At 38.6% G+C, this 14,973-nt stretch overlaps 1 protein-coding gene across 1 annotated transcript; it reads left to right on the top strand.

Annotated features, from left to right (window-relative positions):
• Positions 1 to 993: 993 nt before the first annotated feature.
• Positions 994 to 14,341, top strand: LOC117389355 (cathepsin D-like). Its single transcript, XM_033987022.2, has 9 exons — positions 994 to 1,175; positions 4,007 to 4,160; positions 7,862 to 7,985; positions 8,463 to 8,581; positions 9,898 to 10,097; positions 11,037 to 11,159; positions 11,407 to 11,551; positions 11,773 to 11,871; positions 12,866 to 14,341. Exons 1-9 carry the CDS (start codon positions 1,108 to 1,110, stop codon positions 13,025 to 13,027), a joined length of 1,194 nt encoding a protein of 397 aa, XP_033842913.1. The 5' UTR covers positions 994 to 1,107; the 3' UTR covers positions 13,028 to 14,341.
• Positions 14,342 to 14,973: the final 632 nt, after the last annotated feature.

A 14,973-nucleotide genomic window follows, 5' to 3' on the forward strand; every position in this document is an offset into this window, starting at 1 on the left:
AAAGCTAGCTAATGGGAAGGTGGGTATATCATATGTTATTCCAGATATAGGTGTTGCAGTTAAAAAGAGGACAAGTGACAATATGGCTATTTATACAGGAGAGTTGCTGGCAATACTCTTGGCATTGAGTTGGGTGGAGGAGAATGGACCAAAGCAGAATGTGATCACTTCAGACTCAAGCAGTGCAGTGACAAGTGTTAAAACATTCAAGTCAGAGACGAGACAAGACATAATTTGGGAAGTAGGGCAAATAATGGAAAGAATAAACAGACAAAAGAAATATGTAATCTTCATATGAGTTCCAGCACATATAGGGGTGGAAGGGAATGAGCTGGCAGATAAGTGGGCAAAAGGAGGAGCTGTAAAGGAGGAGGTAGATTTCCCAGTAAAATATAGTAAATCAGAAATGAAGACAATTATTAAAGATAGGGTAAGAAAACAATGGCAGAGTAAATGGGATTCATGCCCTAAGGGCCGGTTTTATTACAATCTGCAGGGAAGAGTCGAGGGTAACACAGCGGAATGGGGTTGCAAGAACCGGGAGGAGGAGGATGTGTTGGCAAGATTGAGGCTGGGTCACACAAGACTAAATAGCACACTGAAAATTATAAGAAAGCATGAAACGGGGGAGTGTGACTACTGTAGCTGTCAGGAGACTGTTGAACATGTAATCATATACTGTCCACAGTATCAGTTGCAACGTAGAATTTTAAAAAGATAGACTTCATCAGAATAGTATTCGTTGCGAATTAAAAGACATTTTGCAAGGACTTAAACAAGACTGTGTACTCAAAGCAGTAACAAAGTATCTTATCTCCACCAAACTGATTAAGAGGGTATAGAAAGACTATTGGGGTCGTCCCGGCCCACACTCCATACCGGATGGTGGCGGTAATGCACCATTCTCAGTTGCGTGCCAACCGCCATAAAACACTACTAGAAGAAGAAGAAGAAGAAGTCACTGTTCCCGGAAACTGCGTCAGCTCATGTGATTGCCGCGGTCAGCTGATGTTAGAAAAGGCTTTTCTCTGAAGTGCTGGCTCATTGTTGTTCATTAATTTAAGCTTTTCTCCTGCGGAGCTCTTCGGAAGTCTTTACCTGAGCAACATGCGGCTCCCTGTGGGATTTGTGTGCGCTTTGGCGGCGTTGGTTCTCTGCACAGACGCCCTGATTCGGTAAGAAACTCGACAGGTCAAGGCATGAAAAACTTAAGCCGAGCACAAACAAGCCAACAACTACACACTCCATACACACTCACTGTAATATTTTCAAAGCATTTTTAATTGTATTAGTCTATTTTCGTTAATGGTCCGTGCGTAAAGTTTAAAGTGTTTTAGCCTTTGTTTAGCGTCAAAACTTAAACGAAAATTACAATTGGACTAGTTTATTTTTTTGCAACTTTAACATTTCACTTTTGGCACAAGACAATCTGGCTTCATTGTGCAAATTTAATTCTCTTTTCTGTTCATTGCATTACCGCTATGTTTGCTGCGTAGTCGGCTGTTTTTTTTTTAGCTTTTGTTATCACGCAGAGAATCATGTGACTGCTTCAGAAATCTCCTTTGTCTCCTCTAAATTGGCTCTGATCCATATTTTAGAATTATTTTATTGTAGTTTAAATGGGGCCAAGGCGGGACATACCGTGCAAATGTTCCGTGCGTAAAGCGCGTGCCTTCAAGTGAATGACAAATGACAAAATACTTGCGATGAAGGTTACGGAAATAAACTAAGCTTGTGGCGATATAACCCTCAACCATCACGATCTCTAATCACGAGAGTTTAGGTTAGAGTGCATATAGTTTGTACAACTCAATCTCTATTATTATTAATCTCCCTCGCCACATTTTGTCCCCACATTGTACCTGGAGTCCACTGAACAGTTGCATAGTCAAGTTATGTTTTTTCTTTATCATATAATCTATAATTTTAAATGAAATAAAAACTGGGAAGCCCTAAAAGACAAACCACTCAAAAGAGCAGTCTGAACCTCAGCAGAAAAGTACTTTTGAGTAAACCACAATAAAGAATCTTCTATGCATCTTTTTAAATTTGGATTCTAATAAGAAATTCTAATAATCCTAAATGCTATAAATGCAACAGGCAGAACATGCAAATGATTTTATTACATCTAATCTACAGATGTGGTGTGGCTGGAGAAATGTAGTGGGAGAATGGATCTTGTCACTGACAGAAATGATCAGGGCTTTGTCAGATTTCTTAAAGGTGCACTGTGTAACCTTTCTTTGCTTGTCTGCAAGGAGATGTTATTGCTTTGCCAAGAATGTCTCACATTGTGACATTTGTCTCTGTGGAACAAGCAGGCGGAGCTGTCAAGTCATAGGTCAGATCTGTGTAGAGGCGACCCTACTCACAGTTAGAATGCATGTTGTTTAAAGTAGTTCTGTGCAATAAAAATACCCATAATGAAATGAGTGCTATTCATGGGTTTCAAGCTACGGTAACTATCCTCCATGGTCATAGCAGTTAAGCAATTAAAATCAAAATATTATATCTTTTGAATGGGCAAAGGTCCTCAGTGGGGCCTCACAAAATCCTTTAAATCAGGAATTGTTTTTGAATGAATGAATAAATAGAGAGCTTTAATGCCATGCTGTGGAACATTCCAGGCAATGCATTAATATTTCAATGGAGACTAGCAGGTCACAGACTCACATCAGAAAAATTGAGCAGTGCACCTTTTAAACAAAAAATAAAACCAGAGAATAACACTGAACACTGACTATACGAAGAGCAGTAAATGCCATTCTACTGTCTAAAACTCAAACATTCTATTAGAGTGAACTACACACTTTTGAGTCTCTCAAAGCGGTGAGCTGGAAAACCTTTGTGGTTCAAGTTGTATTTAAATCCGACCACAGACCACTCTTCAAACTGTTACAAAACGGATGCATTCAAGTAACACTGCTGCAGATGTATAAGTGTATCCGGAGTACTTTTGACTCATGACAAACTTTCAGTTAAATTGAGTTATGTTTTGCAGTTCCCTCTCAAATTTGAAAGTGCATTAAGGCTGACAAATTTGTTGACAAATTACTTTTAGGGCTTCAAGATTAATATCAATGGAATCTAAATCACAAAGGGTGCAGTTTTTGAAGTACCATTATTTCCTCCACAAACCACAAAATCTCCTGTCTTTTCTGTATGAAAACTGCTGTAATTTAGCTCTGTACAAACATGTTCTGAAATGTCCCTGTGTGTCAGGTGCCCTACCTGTGTCTCCATGGGGTCTTATTCTGTGTAAAAACTGCTAACCCTGTAGTTTAGATCTGTACAAACATGTTTTGAAATGTGATTCTTGTTTTAGTTTGTCAGTTCAGGTTTCAGATTTTTGGTCAATTCTTCTGGATGTGTTTAAAATGTGAACTTTGAACAGAATCTGATTATTAAAACAAGTCTCACAAATATCACAATGAGACATTGGTCTAGTCCGGGTCTAGTCCGGGTCTAGTCCGGGTCTAGTCCGGGTCTAGTCCGGGTCTAGTCCGGGTCTAGTCCGGGTCTAGTCCGGGTCTAGTCCGGATGTGCTTGACAGACCAGAGGGAGTCCAGGTCGTGTTCTGCCCTTTTGACATTTGTCTCTGGTCAAAGTGGTTGGATGACATTTCACAGGCCGCATTAGGCTTACCTCAGATCTTTACTCTGATCTGATAATGGTTTCACTCAAAAGTTCAGCAGTACAAAAAGAAATACTACATGAACCTGAATACCAAGTAGTTTTGCTTCAATGTATATTATTATTAGCCTGCATAAACCCATCTAACCCTGTAGTTTAGGTCTGTACAAACATGTTCTGAAATGTAATTCTTGTATTAGTTTGTCAGTTCAGATTTGAGTCATTTTGTCAGTTATTCTGTTTAAAGTTCACATTTTAAAACGTGTCTAGAATTACTCAAACATAAATCACAAATCTAATCACAATGAGATATATTCACCCCTAATCTAAAGCATATTTTTAAACATCTTTTTAACCCTTGTTTTTCCTCCAGGATTCCTCTGCAGAAGTTCCGTTCCATCCGTCGTTCCATCACGGACTCTGGGAAAGACTTGGGCCAGATCATGGGCGACAGCCGAAGCCTCAAATACAACCAGGGCTACCCCCTGAATGCCCCTACACCCGAAACGCTTACCAACTACCTGGATGTAAGTACTACTACTCTTACTGCTAATACAGCTGAGACCCTCACTAACTACCTGGAACTCCGCTGCAGGTGTAGTCTTGTGACTGCAGTTTGGGTCAAATGCATATAGATTCATAAAAGATTTGCAAGCTTTTGCCACACCGTCTTTTTAGTCGACCGATTGATCAGTAGCACATGTCTTTAGTCAAATACAGGCCGACTGAGACTGAGCAGTGTCTGAATGCTGCAGGCATGTAGTCTTTGAGTTAGACAATCCTCCTTAATCTTTACTGTTTGTTTAAAAGCTCTCTCAGTAAATATGATTAGATAAAACTTCATTTAGCCTTATCTCTGTTGGAGGTTTAGTCTGAATTGTAAAAATGCTGTTTCCACAATATTAAAATTGATTACAAATGTTTTTTTACTTGCATACATTCTGTTCATTATAATACATTAAAGAATAAGAAAAATAACGTATTTACGCCTAAGAATAGTTTTTGTGTAGACTAAAATGTCTTAAATTTGTAAGTTTTTCCACTGTTGTGTTTTTTGCTGTCTAAGCCCTTCTGTAATGCAAACATTGGTTAATAATTGTTTAAAAGTGGAGTTTTGTCACAGATGGACAGTTCCTCAGACAGAGGCCTGAGTCAGGGTCAGATATGAGGAGTCATGTGATCACTGTTCACTCACTGCAGACATTGCTGTTTATATTTCATGTATCTGAACACTGACTACAGCAAAATTGAGACAAGTGGGTGGCAGAACCATTCACCAGCAAAGTTACATGATGCACCTTTAAGCTCCCAAGGTTGCTATGAAATAATTTCAAAACCTTTGTCTCACTCTACCAAGGCCTTTTACGTTTTACAGTGAGGACATTGCAGTGTATTAACAAACATTGAAACATTGTTTCATTCACAACTCTCAGGTCTTACTACAAATTAAATTTAAATGTACAAATCAGGTTGATAATGGAAAAGTTTACATTTGTTTGTCCTGTGTGAAAATGTGCTTAATCACCATGTCATAATGAAAGTTTGTGACCCCTGAACAAAAGGAACAACCAAAAAGAAAGTTTGACTCAGCAAATTAGCTCTGAATCGACATTTAATTTAGCAGAACAATGCTGGTTTCAGTTCATGTTTTTTGTTTCTTCTTTGTCAAAAAGTGCCAAATAAGATACTAATCGATACTAGTTTTAGGATTTGGTAATAGTACTGGATACTCATTTGAGCAGGTATCGATACTAAAGAAATCACATTCAAAGGAGAGAAATGAACCTTTCCTGAATAGTTTTAGAATGATCTTGAGCTGAATCAGAACAAGTATAAGACACATAGACTAGTATACGCCCACGGACCACTATGGAACCGACCTGGACCACTGAGGGATTACACAGATATAAGGCCATATGGGAATATAAAAGAAAGTACTACCATTTACCATTAATCACACTTGTCTAAATAAAGAGTATTGGACTCTGTATTTAGTATCGAGTTTGTTCCTTAATATTCAAATCCAAGTTTGAAAAAATTGTGTCGTGACAACACTACCTCTTTGTTTTTGTCCATGTTGGTTTGTTAGATTTGACCCTGTTCAGAATAAGCAAAGCCCTTTCACGGTAAAAAGCCCCAGAACAGCTCAGCATTTGGCTAATCCAAATTTAAACATGTTTTGATTTAAGTAACTGGATTTACCGTTACAGGGATTACACAGACTGACAGTAAAGATTAGAGCTGCACCTGGCTCAGACAGCAGAGGGTTGTGTCCTGGGCTGTTTTACTTTGATTTGTGGCTGAAACGGAAACTTTGGGTTAATGCTAGAAAGTTTGGTTGGAGGGATGGCGTTATCACACATCTCTGGTTGCCACAGTAACATATTTGCTTCTGTTGCTATGAGTAGGTTAAGTTTTATTTTTAATTTTATGGTGCAAGTTGAGATGAAGCTGTAAGTTACTACTTATAACATATGAACTACCGCAACATTTTCCTAATCTAAGCCTTAACCATTTTCCTCATCTTGACCATAGACTGAAGGCCTGTATATAAATACATATATAAATACATATATAAATGCATACATAAACCATTCCAGATTCAACATTCCCTTCCAGCTAAGCACTATAGGTGATGTCGCACTCACTTTGTTCTATGTACAGTCTATGATCTAAATGTAATCCTGTTCCTAAACTTAACCAAACCTTAACCATAACATGTCTCCTACCTTAAAAAAATAACCCTGTTTCTAAACTTCATCCCTTGGGATGACCAATCACAGCAGATGTCTTTCCTGACCAGACATACTAGCATTACTCCTTTTATTGCTGAAAGAGGAAGTGATGAAAGAGGATGTGATGTTGATTTAGAAATAACTGTTCAGTTACATGAAGCACAGAGCAGCAAGGTGCCAGTTCTTCATAGTGCTTTATTTTAAAATGGCCCTGAACTCCACAGTGTGTACATGTTGTTGTGTCCTTGGGCAAGACACATTACCCATCTTGTATGAATTTGGTGTGGCCTGTTGGCAGCCTCACTTCCATTAATTTCCCCAGGGCATCCTACTTATTACTGGAGTGTGCACGAGTAAAGCAATGCAAAGTGTTTTTGAGTATGTTAAGGTTTTCTATAAATGCACAGTCATGTAAATATGCACGATGATGACGACGATGATATCAAAATAAAAATGTAAATGAGAATGAGTAGATACACATGGTGCACATACAGTTGCAGATGTGTTTAAACAAATATGAAATGCATCAAAATGCCTGTTAGTAATGTTCATTCTCTCATTGGGAGTTAGTTTGGTGTCACGGATGCCCTGGGGCAAAGTTGTGAGTTCTAATCTTCACCTTCAGCCTCTGTGAACACCTTACAAAGTGTTTTGCTCATGGACTTTTCTAATGGTATCTCCATTAGAGGAGTCCATGAGCAAAATATTCCCATTTCTCCGGTGCTGCCCCAAAATGAAAAACTGACAATAATGAGCCCCATTTTTCTTGCCTTACGTTCTCCATTCTGTTCAAATCCAGAAGAGTCTGGAAACACTCCATAGAGTGTGATGAGCCTCTGTCATATCATGAGCTGGTCCAGCCTCTCATTTGTATCATGTTTGTTTCTTTGCATCTTCGTTTTTGTGTCTCTCAAATGCAGAATACGTCTCCTCTCAAACTGCTTCAGAACAAAATCTATAACTACTTTGACCTGAGATAAATAAGAGTTTGGTCCTTCCATTGCTGATCCTGCAGAAATATGCTGTTTCTCAATCCTGTTGCGTTATTTTTCTTTTTTATCTGCAAGCTGCCATGTTTGTTTTTGACACAAACTCAATGTGATCAATCGCTCTTTGGGATCGGGAGCCAGATCCACTCATCTTTGTAAAGTTTTGTCAGAAGTATATGGTTCTGGCTGGATAGTTGGGGAGCATGTTTTAAGAGAAGAAATCTCTTTATACTTTGTTTTAACTTGATCTGATTTGGAGTTTACCATAATCTGTTATGGAGCCTGAGCTTAGTTTCTCTGAAGTCTTATGTTTAAACCAGTTTGTTCCATAAATTCCTAACTCAGACACAGTGACATTCATATGTTACAAAGGCCTTCACCTCAACAGCTGCAGGCTCTGGGAAGTTTGCCTATTTTCATTATGATATGGGAACATTAGCCTGACCCTGTGCTATATGTGTGACTGTATGTTCTAAAGTTATTCTATTGTGTTGGACATTTCAGGCTCAGTACTATGGGGAGATCACCTTGGGTACCCCCCCTCAGCGCTTCACTGTGGTCTTTGACACTGGCTCTTCAAACCTGTGGGTGCCTTCAGTGCACTGCTCCATACTGGACTTTGCCTGCTGTGAGTAGCACCCACTACACAGGAAAACTGCACCTTCAATTTACATTTTATCCATATGTGAATACAAACTAATAATATAAACTGAATACATTTGTGTATTTCCTGAATAACTTTAGAATAACCTTGAACTGTATCAGAATAAGTATAAGACACATAGACTAGTACACACCCATGGACCACTATCTGGATCCTACCTGGATGACTGAGGGATTACAGATATAAGGCCACATGGGAATATAAAAGAAAGTACTACCATTTAATGTTGAAAATCACATTCTATTGTCTAAAGAGCATTTTTATTATCATTGTGGTTTGAATCTGCATTGAGTATAATCTTGCTCTAATTTCAAACTAGGGTGTATCATGTTGTTCAAATGAAGTGGTACAGTTCTTGAATTGTCATAAACCATACTTTTACATCACTACTTATTTCATATTTCCACAATACAGTTCATTTTCTTGTTTCTCTGTGTGCAGGGGTCCATAAGAAATACAACGGGGCCAAGTCCAGCACTTATGTGAAGAACGGCACAGCCTTCGCTATTCAGTACGGCTCCGGGAGTCTGTCTGGGTACCTGAGCCAGGACACCTGCAGCGTGAGTCACTCTGTTGTAACACACACAGGCCTGTCACCAAAACACATTTGGAAGCACCATATATTACTACAGAGAAAAACTGCAATAAACGATAATATTGAAACTGCTTTATGCCACTGACACAATCGCAATAATGCAAGATGAGCCTAGTAAACCAGTTTTTTAATATAATCATTAAAAAGCCTGAGCTGCAACAATTAAATGGCAGAATGAACCAATAATTAGTGATGTTATTTATTCTACCCTCAACAGCTCAAATCTTGCCTTATTATGTAAAAATAACAAACATCTCACCACTATGGCAAAGAAAATGTACACATGATGTTAAAAAGGTGAATGGTCACTTTACTACCTTCAAGGCACTCAAAGTGCTTTTCCCCTTTAATTCATACTGACAGAAGACGATTAACTTTGTAATTACTGGGCCTATCCATATGAAATAAAAACTGACAGAGATATCAACCATAAACCAGGTCAACACCTCTGCAGTCTGACATTAACACAGCAAATTCCACCTGAGAATTCTGACCCATCTCCAGCTCAGTTTAAAGGTCCTTTATTATGCAAAATTGACTCTTGTGCGTTTTAAGCCACGTTATGATGTTACCTCATCAAAAACATACCCAGTGTTATGTTTTGTTTTCATTCATACATGTAGACACATGTACATTCATGTAGACAGACTAATAAAGGGTTACACCAGGGGTTCCCAAACTCTTTTCACCGAGGGCCATATTTTGAAAAATCTTCGACATAGAGGGCCACAGACCAGTGGTGGATAATTCAGATGGGTGCATGTAACATAGTTTTGACTTCATACTTCAAATAAGGCTTGAAATATTAATATTAGGTCTGTATGACAATGCAATGTGATGTAATTTAGGTTATACTGGTAGGATTACTCAAATTTGCCGTAAAAAGTACTGATTATGATCAATTAGGCCAGTTCAACTGAAGGCCTGAGGGCCAATGTAAATTGGTCTGAGGCCTGAATTTGGCCCCCGGGCCATAGTTTGGACACCCCTGGGTTACACAAACATTTCCAAAGCTTAAAATGCTCTTTTCCACCTTGTGTTGTCATGAAGGTGTAGTTACCTTTTACTTTAGAAGTACTAAGCCTGAATATGCAGGGTTTGTGCATTAAACATGTGTGAATGAAACAAAACACAACTCCAGGTCTGTTTGTGAAGAGGAAACAACATAACATAGATCTGAAAATGGTGTAATATGGGCCTTTTTAAACTATAGGGATTCAACAATGTGCTGATGTCACGTGAGTGACTTGTTCACAGTACTCAGACTCCTCCTCTCCTCAGATTGGGGGCTTGGCAGTGGAGAAGCAGGTCTTCGGAGAGGCCATAAAGCAGCCAGGAATCACCTTTGTCGCTGCTAAGTTTGACGGGATCCTGGGAATGGCATATCCTCGGATCTCTGTGGACGGAGTGGCTCCGGTGTTCGACAACATGATGAGCCAGAAGAAACTGGACCAGAACATCTTCTCCTTCTACCTCAACAGGTATACAGGACAAAGATAAAAATGACCTGTATTTGTTCCACAGTGGGTGTTGCCTCAGACTATAGTGGAATGGATCACTGCAAAGTATCAATAAAATGTACTCTATGGTGGAATGTTCAGCAGTTACCATGGTGACACGATGCACACATTAGCAAATATTGTCAAAAAAGTTTAAGATTGTCTGAAAAGTCAAATATAAAATAGATTTAAACAACACATTGTCAGGAGCCTGTGATCAATACAAGTGTAGATAGTCCTGTTTAGGTGTTTGATTTTCAACTCAAAGGTGAGAATGACAGCTGAAAAACTGTTGGCTAATGCTAGCTAGCTTGTGACTGTAATTTTATTTGAGACTTGTTTAACAGCACAAATCATCTCACCTGTTGCAGTTCCAGTCAGTTCTTTATGGCCAAAACAAAGCTCAGATTTAAGAAATTACAGTAACAGCTTCAGACAGAGCAGTGTCTGCCGCTGATGTCATCAACATTCCCTGGGTTTGAAGCAAACAATAAAGTACTTTTCAAATCAAATCCAAAATACTTAATTTATCACATGTTATCACATTATTACATCTGCCATAAACCTCCTTATTGTACAGTCTTATGGCAGTTGGGAAGGAGTCCTCTGCTCTGTTGTTCAAAAGCTGAATTCAGGGGATGGTCCATGTTGTTCAGTATAGCGTCCATCCTGTGGAGTATCCACTGCTCCACTACATTAACCAGTGTCTAAACAACTTCCTATGGCTGAACCAGCCCTCTCTTAGTTTTTCAAGTCTCTAGAAAGATCTCTCTTTCTGAGACTTGCCCCCCAACAGACTGCTGCATAAAAAAGTCATTACATTCTGTTGACATTTTACAAGATTAGTCTATTAAACAGTATTCTAGAGCTATGCATTTTTTCCCCTTTGTATTCAAGTCTCTTGTTTTGTGTTTTCTTCAGAAATCCAGACACTCAGCCTGGAGGAGAGCTGCTGCTCGGAGGAACTGACCCTAAATACTTCACTGGAGACTTCCACTATGTCAACATCACCAGACAGGCCTACTGGCAGATCCACATGGACGGGTGAGGATGGAGGGGGAGGGACAATGCTACAGAGTAGGAAGAGTAAATGTATGGTACAGAGGAGAGACGGTGAAGATATGTACCATATATTCACTGTTCACTGTGCCAGAGGGTTGGTGAGGTGTTTTGCCCAAGGACTCACCAGTATACACTGCCTCAATGTGACAGCTGGTCTATTCCGAGGAAGAGAGGAGCATGACAGGAAGGAGAGAGCCAGGTCTGACCCACTTTTGGGTGTTGTTTTCAGGCTGAAGGTGGGAGCTCAGCTGGGTCTGTGTAAAGGAGGCTGTGAGGCGATCGTGGACACGGGCACCTCCCTGATCACTGGACCTGCTGCAGAAGTGAGGGCTCTGCATAAGGCCATTGGAGCCCTGCCCCTCATCCAGGGAGAGGTGAGCAAATCAAATGCAACAGAGGAGCAGAGGAGGGAGAGGGAATATATGGTATAGGGGAGGAGGAACAGTGAATTTATAGTACAGATTAAGGTAGAAGGATGATGAGGAAATGGAGGCCTAGAGGAAGATTAAAGAAGAGGTTTAAAAAATGTAGATATGTTTAGTAAGCTTATTTCTGCAGTTCTGTCATTTTTGTTAATATTCCTGGTTTGTTTCAGTACATGGTGAGCTGTGATAAGGTGCCCACTCTTCCCTCTATCACCTTTAACATCAATGGCCAGTCCTACACTCTGACCGGAGACCAGTACATCCTCAAGGTAAACCTATACGCAAAAGTCTACACATGTCTGACTTTGTAATTGAGAATAAATCAGCATTACAGTTCAGATCAGTAATGGCTATATGACTATATTTGAACACATTTACCTCGCATCTTGGAACATGGTTAGGCCAACTTTATGAAATTTAAAATCAAAATGTTACATACTGTCCATTAAACCTATTATAATACATCAAACTTGACAAAATATTTACAAACAACTCTGAAGCATGATGTAACTGTAGTGACTGCAACAAAGCATAAGTCTTGAACAAAGCCCTACTTTGTGACTGTGTGAGGCACTTTCCCAGAATTCTCTCTGATTCAACCCATTGTAAACGGTCACTGCAGCTGTAATGTCAGTGAACATGTGGAGGCACTACAGTTTTTGTAGCGTTATTTAGAGTTTATTGTCCTGACCTGCATTTTACCTGCATTTTACCCATTCTTCAATGCCAGTTGGGTAAGCTCATGTTGGAAGTTTTTGTTTTTTTTAAATGCATAAGCTCATATTTGGCTCTCTGCAAAGGATGATGCATAGATCATTAAAGTAATTTAAATGAACTCTTGTTTATACTAGTGTTCCCTCACCATTAACTTGGTTAGATCCATGCATGTTGGAGTAATACTGTGTTGTCTTTCATCTAAAGCTTAAGTGCTTAGAACGTTGCATTTTTCACCTGTCCATGTTTTCAGAATAATAAAAAATTGGGGCCATGGCGATGAAATTTTTTTTAAAACACAGTATCTACTATCAATATCTTATCTAATTGAATTTGAAGAGAGTTCAACAGGAAGCTTAAACCCAAAAATATTGTTAAGTATAGTGTAGCTTTGTGAAGATATGCAAAAATTCAAATGGAGTGTAATTAACCAATAGAGAAAAGTGATTTTTAAAGGATCAAAATAAACTATTTATCGCCTGAAATCAAACCAGGAAACTTGTAGCTGTGTGGTAGAAGACTAACCACTCTGCTACCCCTCTCTTACAGGAGTCCCAGGCAGGTAAAACCATCTGCTTGAGCGGCTTCATGGCTCTGGACATCCCCCCTCCGGCTGGGCCCCTCTGGATCCTGGGGGACGTCTTCATCGGACAGTACTACACAGTGTTTGACCGCGACAACAACCGTGTCGGCTTCGCTCCCGCTAAATAAACACAAAATATATACGTTAACAAGACGAGACCGGGACTTGGACCGGGGGGCTACTATGACCGGGACTTTGACATTTTTAAGATATTTTAGACTGGTGTCAATGTGTTTTGTTATTTCGAGCAAAGTGTCAAAGTAGCCACTGGATAAAAAAATGTGTAGCTTGTAGATCATTTTCCTTGAGATCGACAACACATAAACACAAAACACTATAAAGACAATATATAAACCAGTTTGAAATGTGATGAAAGAAACTGGATTAATCCTGTAGACCTGTAATTGGCATTTATTGTTGGACTGGACTTTTGACCAGGACTTGGATTGGGTCTTGGTCTTCGACTTGGACCGGAACTTGAACTTGGACCGGGACTTTACCAGAGCTGCGGACAAGGTGTAGGGACCCTAATCTGGTCACTCCTAAACCTACAAACAATCCTATTAGAACACAGTATAAGCAGAAATGGGTATTTTAACCATTTTTGAGCTGCTGTTGGTGTTGATCACAAAATTTAGAAATTATGATTCATCCTAAAACCATTTTAGGAATATTACATACTCAACATTTTCTGTTTGCCTTTAAACGGACAGCAATTTAGATTTTACCATCACTGAAAAATGTTGGATAAAATTTTATAAATCAAAGCTATTTGAACATAACACTTTATATATTTGGTTCGCAATAATAAAAAATGACCAGTCTCTACTTCCTCAATGTAGAAAGCTGTGTTTTGTTGTTCTCTCTCTGCTCTGTGAACACGGCTTAAACTCATTTAGCTCAATCTTTGCACTGACATATTTGAAATTTTATTGTTCAGATTTGTAAAGGATCGAATGTTGAGAAATGTTAGAAATGTTGATGCTTTTTTGTGAATTTTTGGGTCTGATTTTGGCAGAATATTTTAAGTTTCAGATGATATGAGTTCTGCCTTTTGTGATAGTTTTAAATCAGGGACCTGTTTTAATTAGAAACATTCATAATACACTGCAAAAACAGCTACATGGGTTAAAATTACAATCTGCTTTTTGATGTCTTATTTTCAAGCTTAAAGTAGCTTCAGTTGCTTAAAAGAATACATGCATACATTTTTGTAGCTTGTAAATATTTTCCTTGGTATGTACAATATATAAACAAATACGAAATGTGAAGAAACACAATAATATAAACCTAGAAATTACATTTTTAACTTGGTCATGGGTGGTCATTTGACCTTGTGTAGGAGTTTTTGGCAGTGTAATGTTGTTTTCAGTAGAATGATGTGTGTTGTTAATGTAACTACTGTCTGATTTTGAAGTGATCAGCCTCAATAAACTCATTTTAAAAAATTCACTGTTTTTGTGGTTTTCATTTGAGAATAGTCTAAAGTCTAAATGACAGTGCCAGAGTAGAAAAAAAAAAGTTTCTAAGTAAGGGTAACGTTATTCAAGTAGAAGTACAATGTAGTGATCGAAGAAATTACTCAAGTATTTGGGCAAAAGTACTACTTAAGAGTAACTTATTAATTTGAACAAAATGTTGAATAATGCACAATATCTGGTATTTTCAATGGGCAGACACAAAACTGAGACGAACTAAAATACATCTGAAGGAGCTGCAAAAAACGCAAATGTTCAAATCATTTCATATTGTCGACATAAAGTCACTTGTAGATTTTCTCACAGTGGGAAGAGGAACCACAACTTTTAGTCAAGAGTACTGTTACTGCAATAAAAATATTACTCAAGTGGGAGTAAATGTAACTGAACACTAGCTGCCTGTTAAAGATACTATGCTGTGTACTCTTCACTGTGCTTGGTTAAGATGATAAAGAATAAGCTTTAGACATTTTGTTTTTGAAATGTGTAAGAGGTGATTCTCTGGTCTTAATCATTGTTGCAAAGTAGATGTTTATTTATTTTTTATTTTATTTATCTTTATTTATACAGGGGGACCCAATGAGAGCACTTGGGCT

This window comes from Periophthalmus magnuspinnatus, chromosome 3, assembly GCF_009829125.3.
Source record: "Periophthalmus magnuspinnatus isolate fPerMag1 chromosome 3, fPerMag1.2.pri, whole genome shotgun sequence".
Classification (NCBI taxonomy): domain Eukaryota; kingdom Metazoa; phylum Chordata; class Actinopteri; order Gobiiformes; family Gobiidae; genus Periophthalmus; species Periophthalmus magnuspinnatus.

What these genes read in the sequence shown, in the direction of transcription:
- LOC117389355 (XM_033987022.2), top strand. Translation starts at nt 1,108, where the DNA reads ATGCGGCTCCCTGTGGGATTTGTGTGCGCTTTGGCGGCGTTGGTTCTC. An exon ending in TGGCAGATCCACATGGACGG is followed by an intron (nt 11,160 to 11,406) that starts GTGAGGATGGAG and finishes TGTTGTTTTCAG; the next exon opens with GCTGAAGGTGGGAGCTCAGC. An exon ending in GAGACCAGTACATCCTCAAG is followed by an intron (nt 11,872 to 12,865) that starts GTAAACCTATAC and finishes CCTCTCTTACAG; the next exon opens with GAGTCCCAGGCAGGTAAAAC.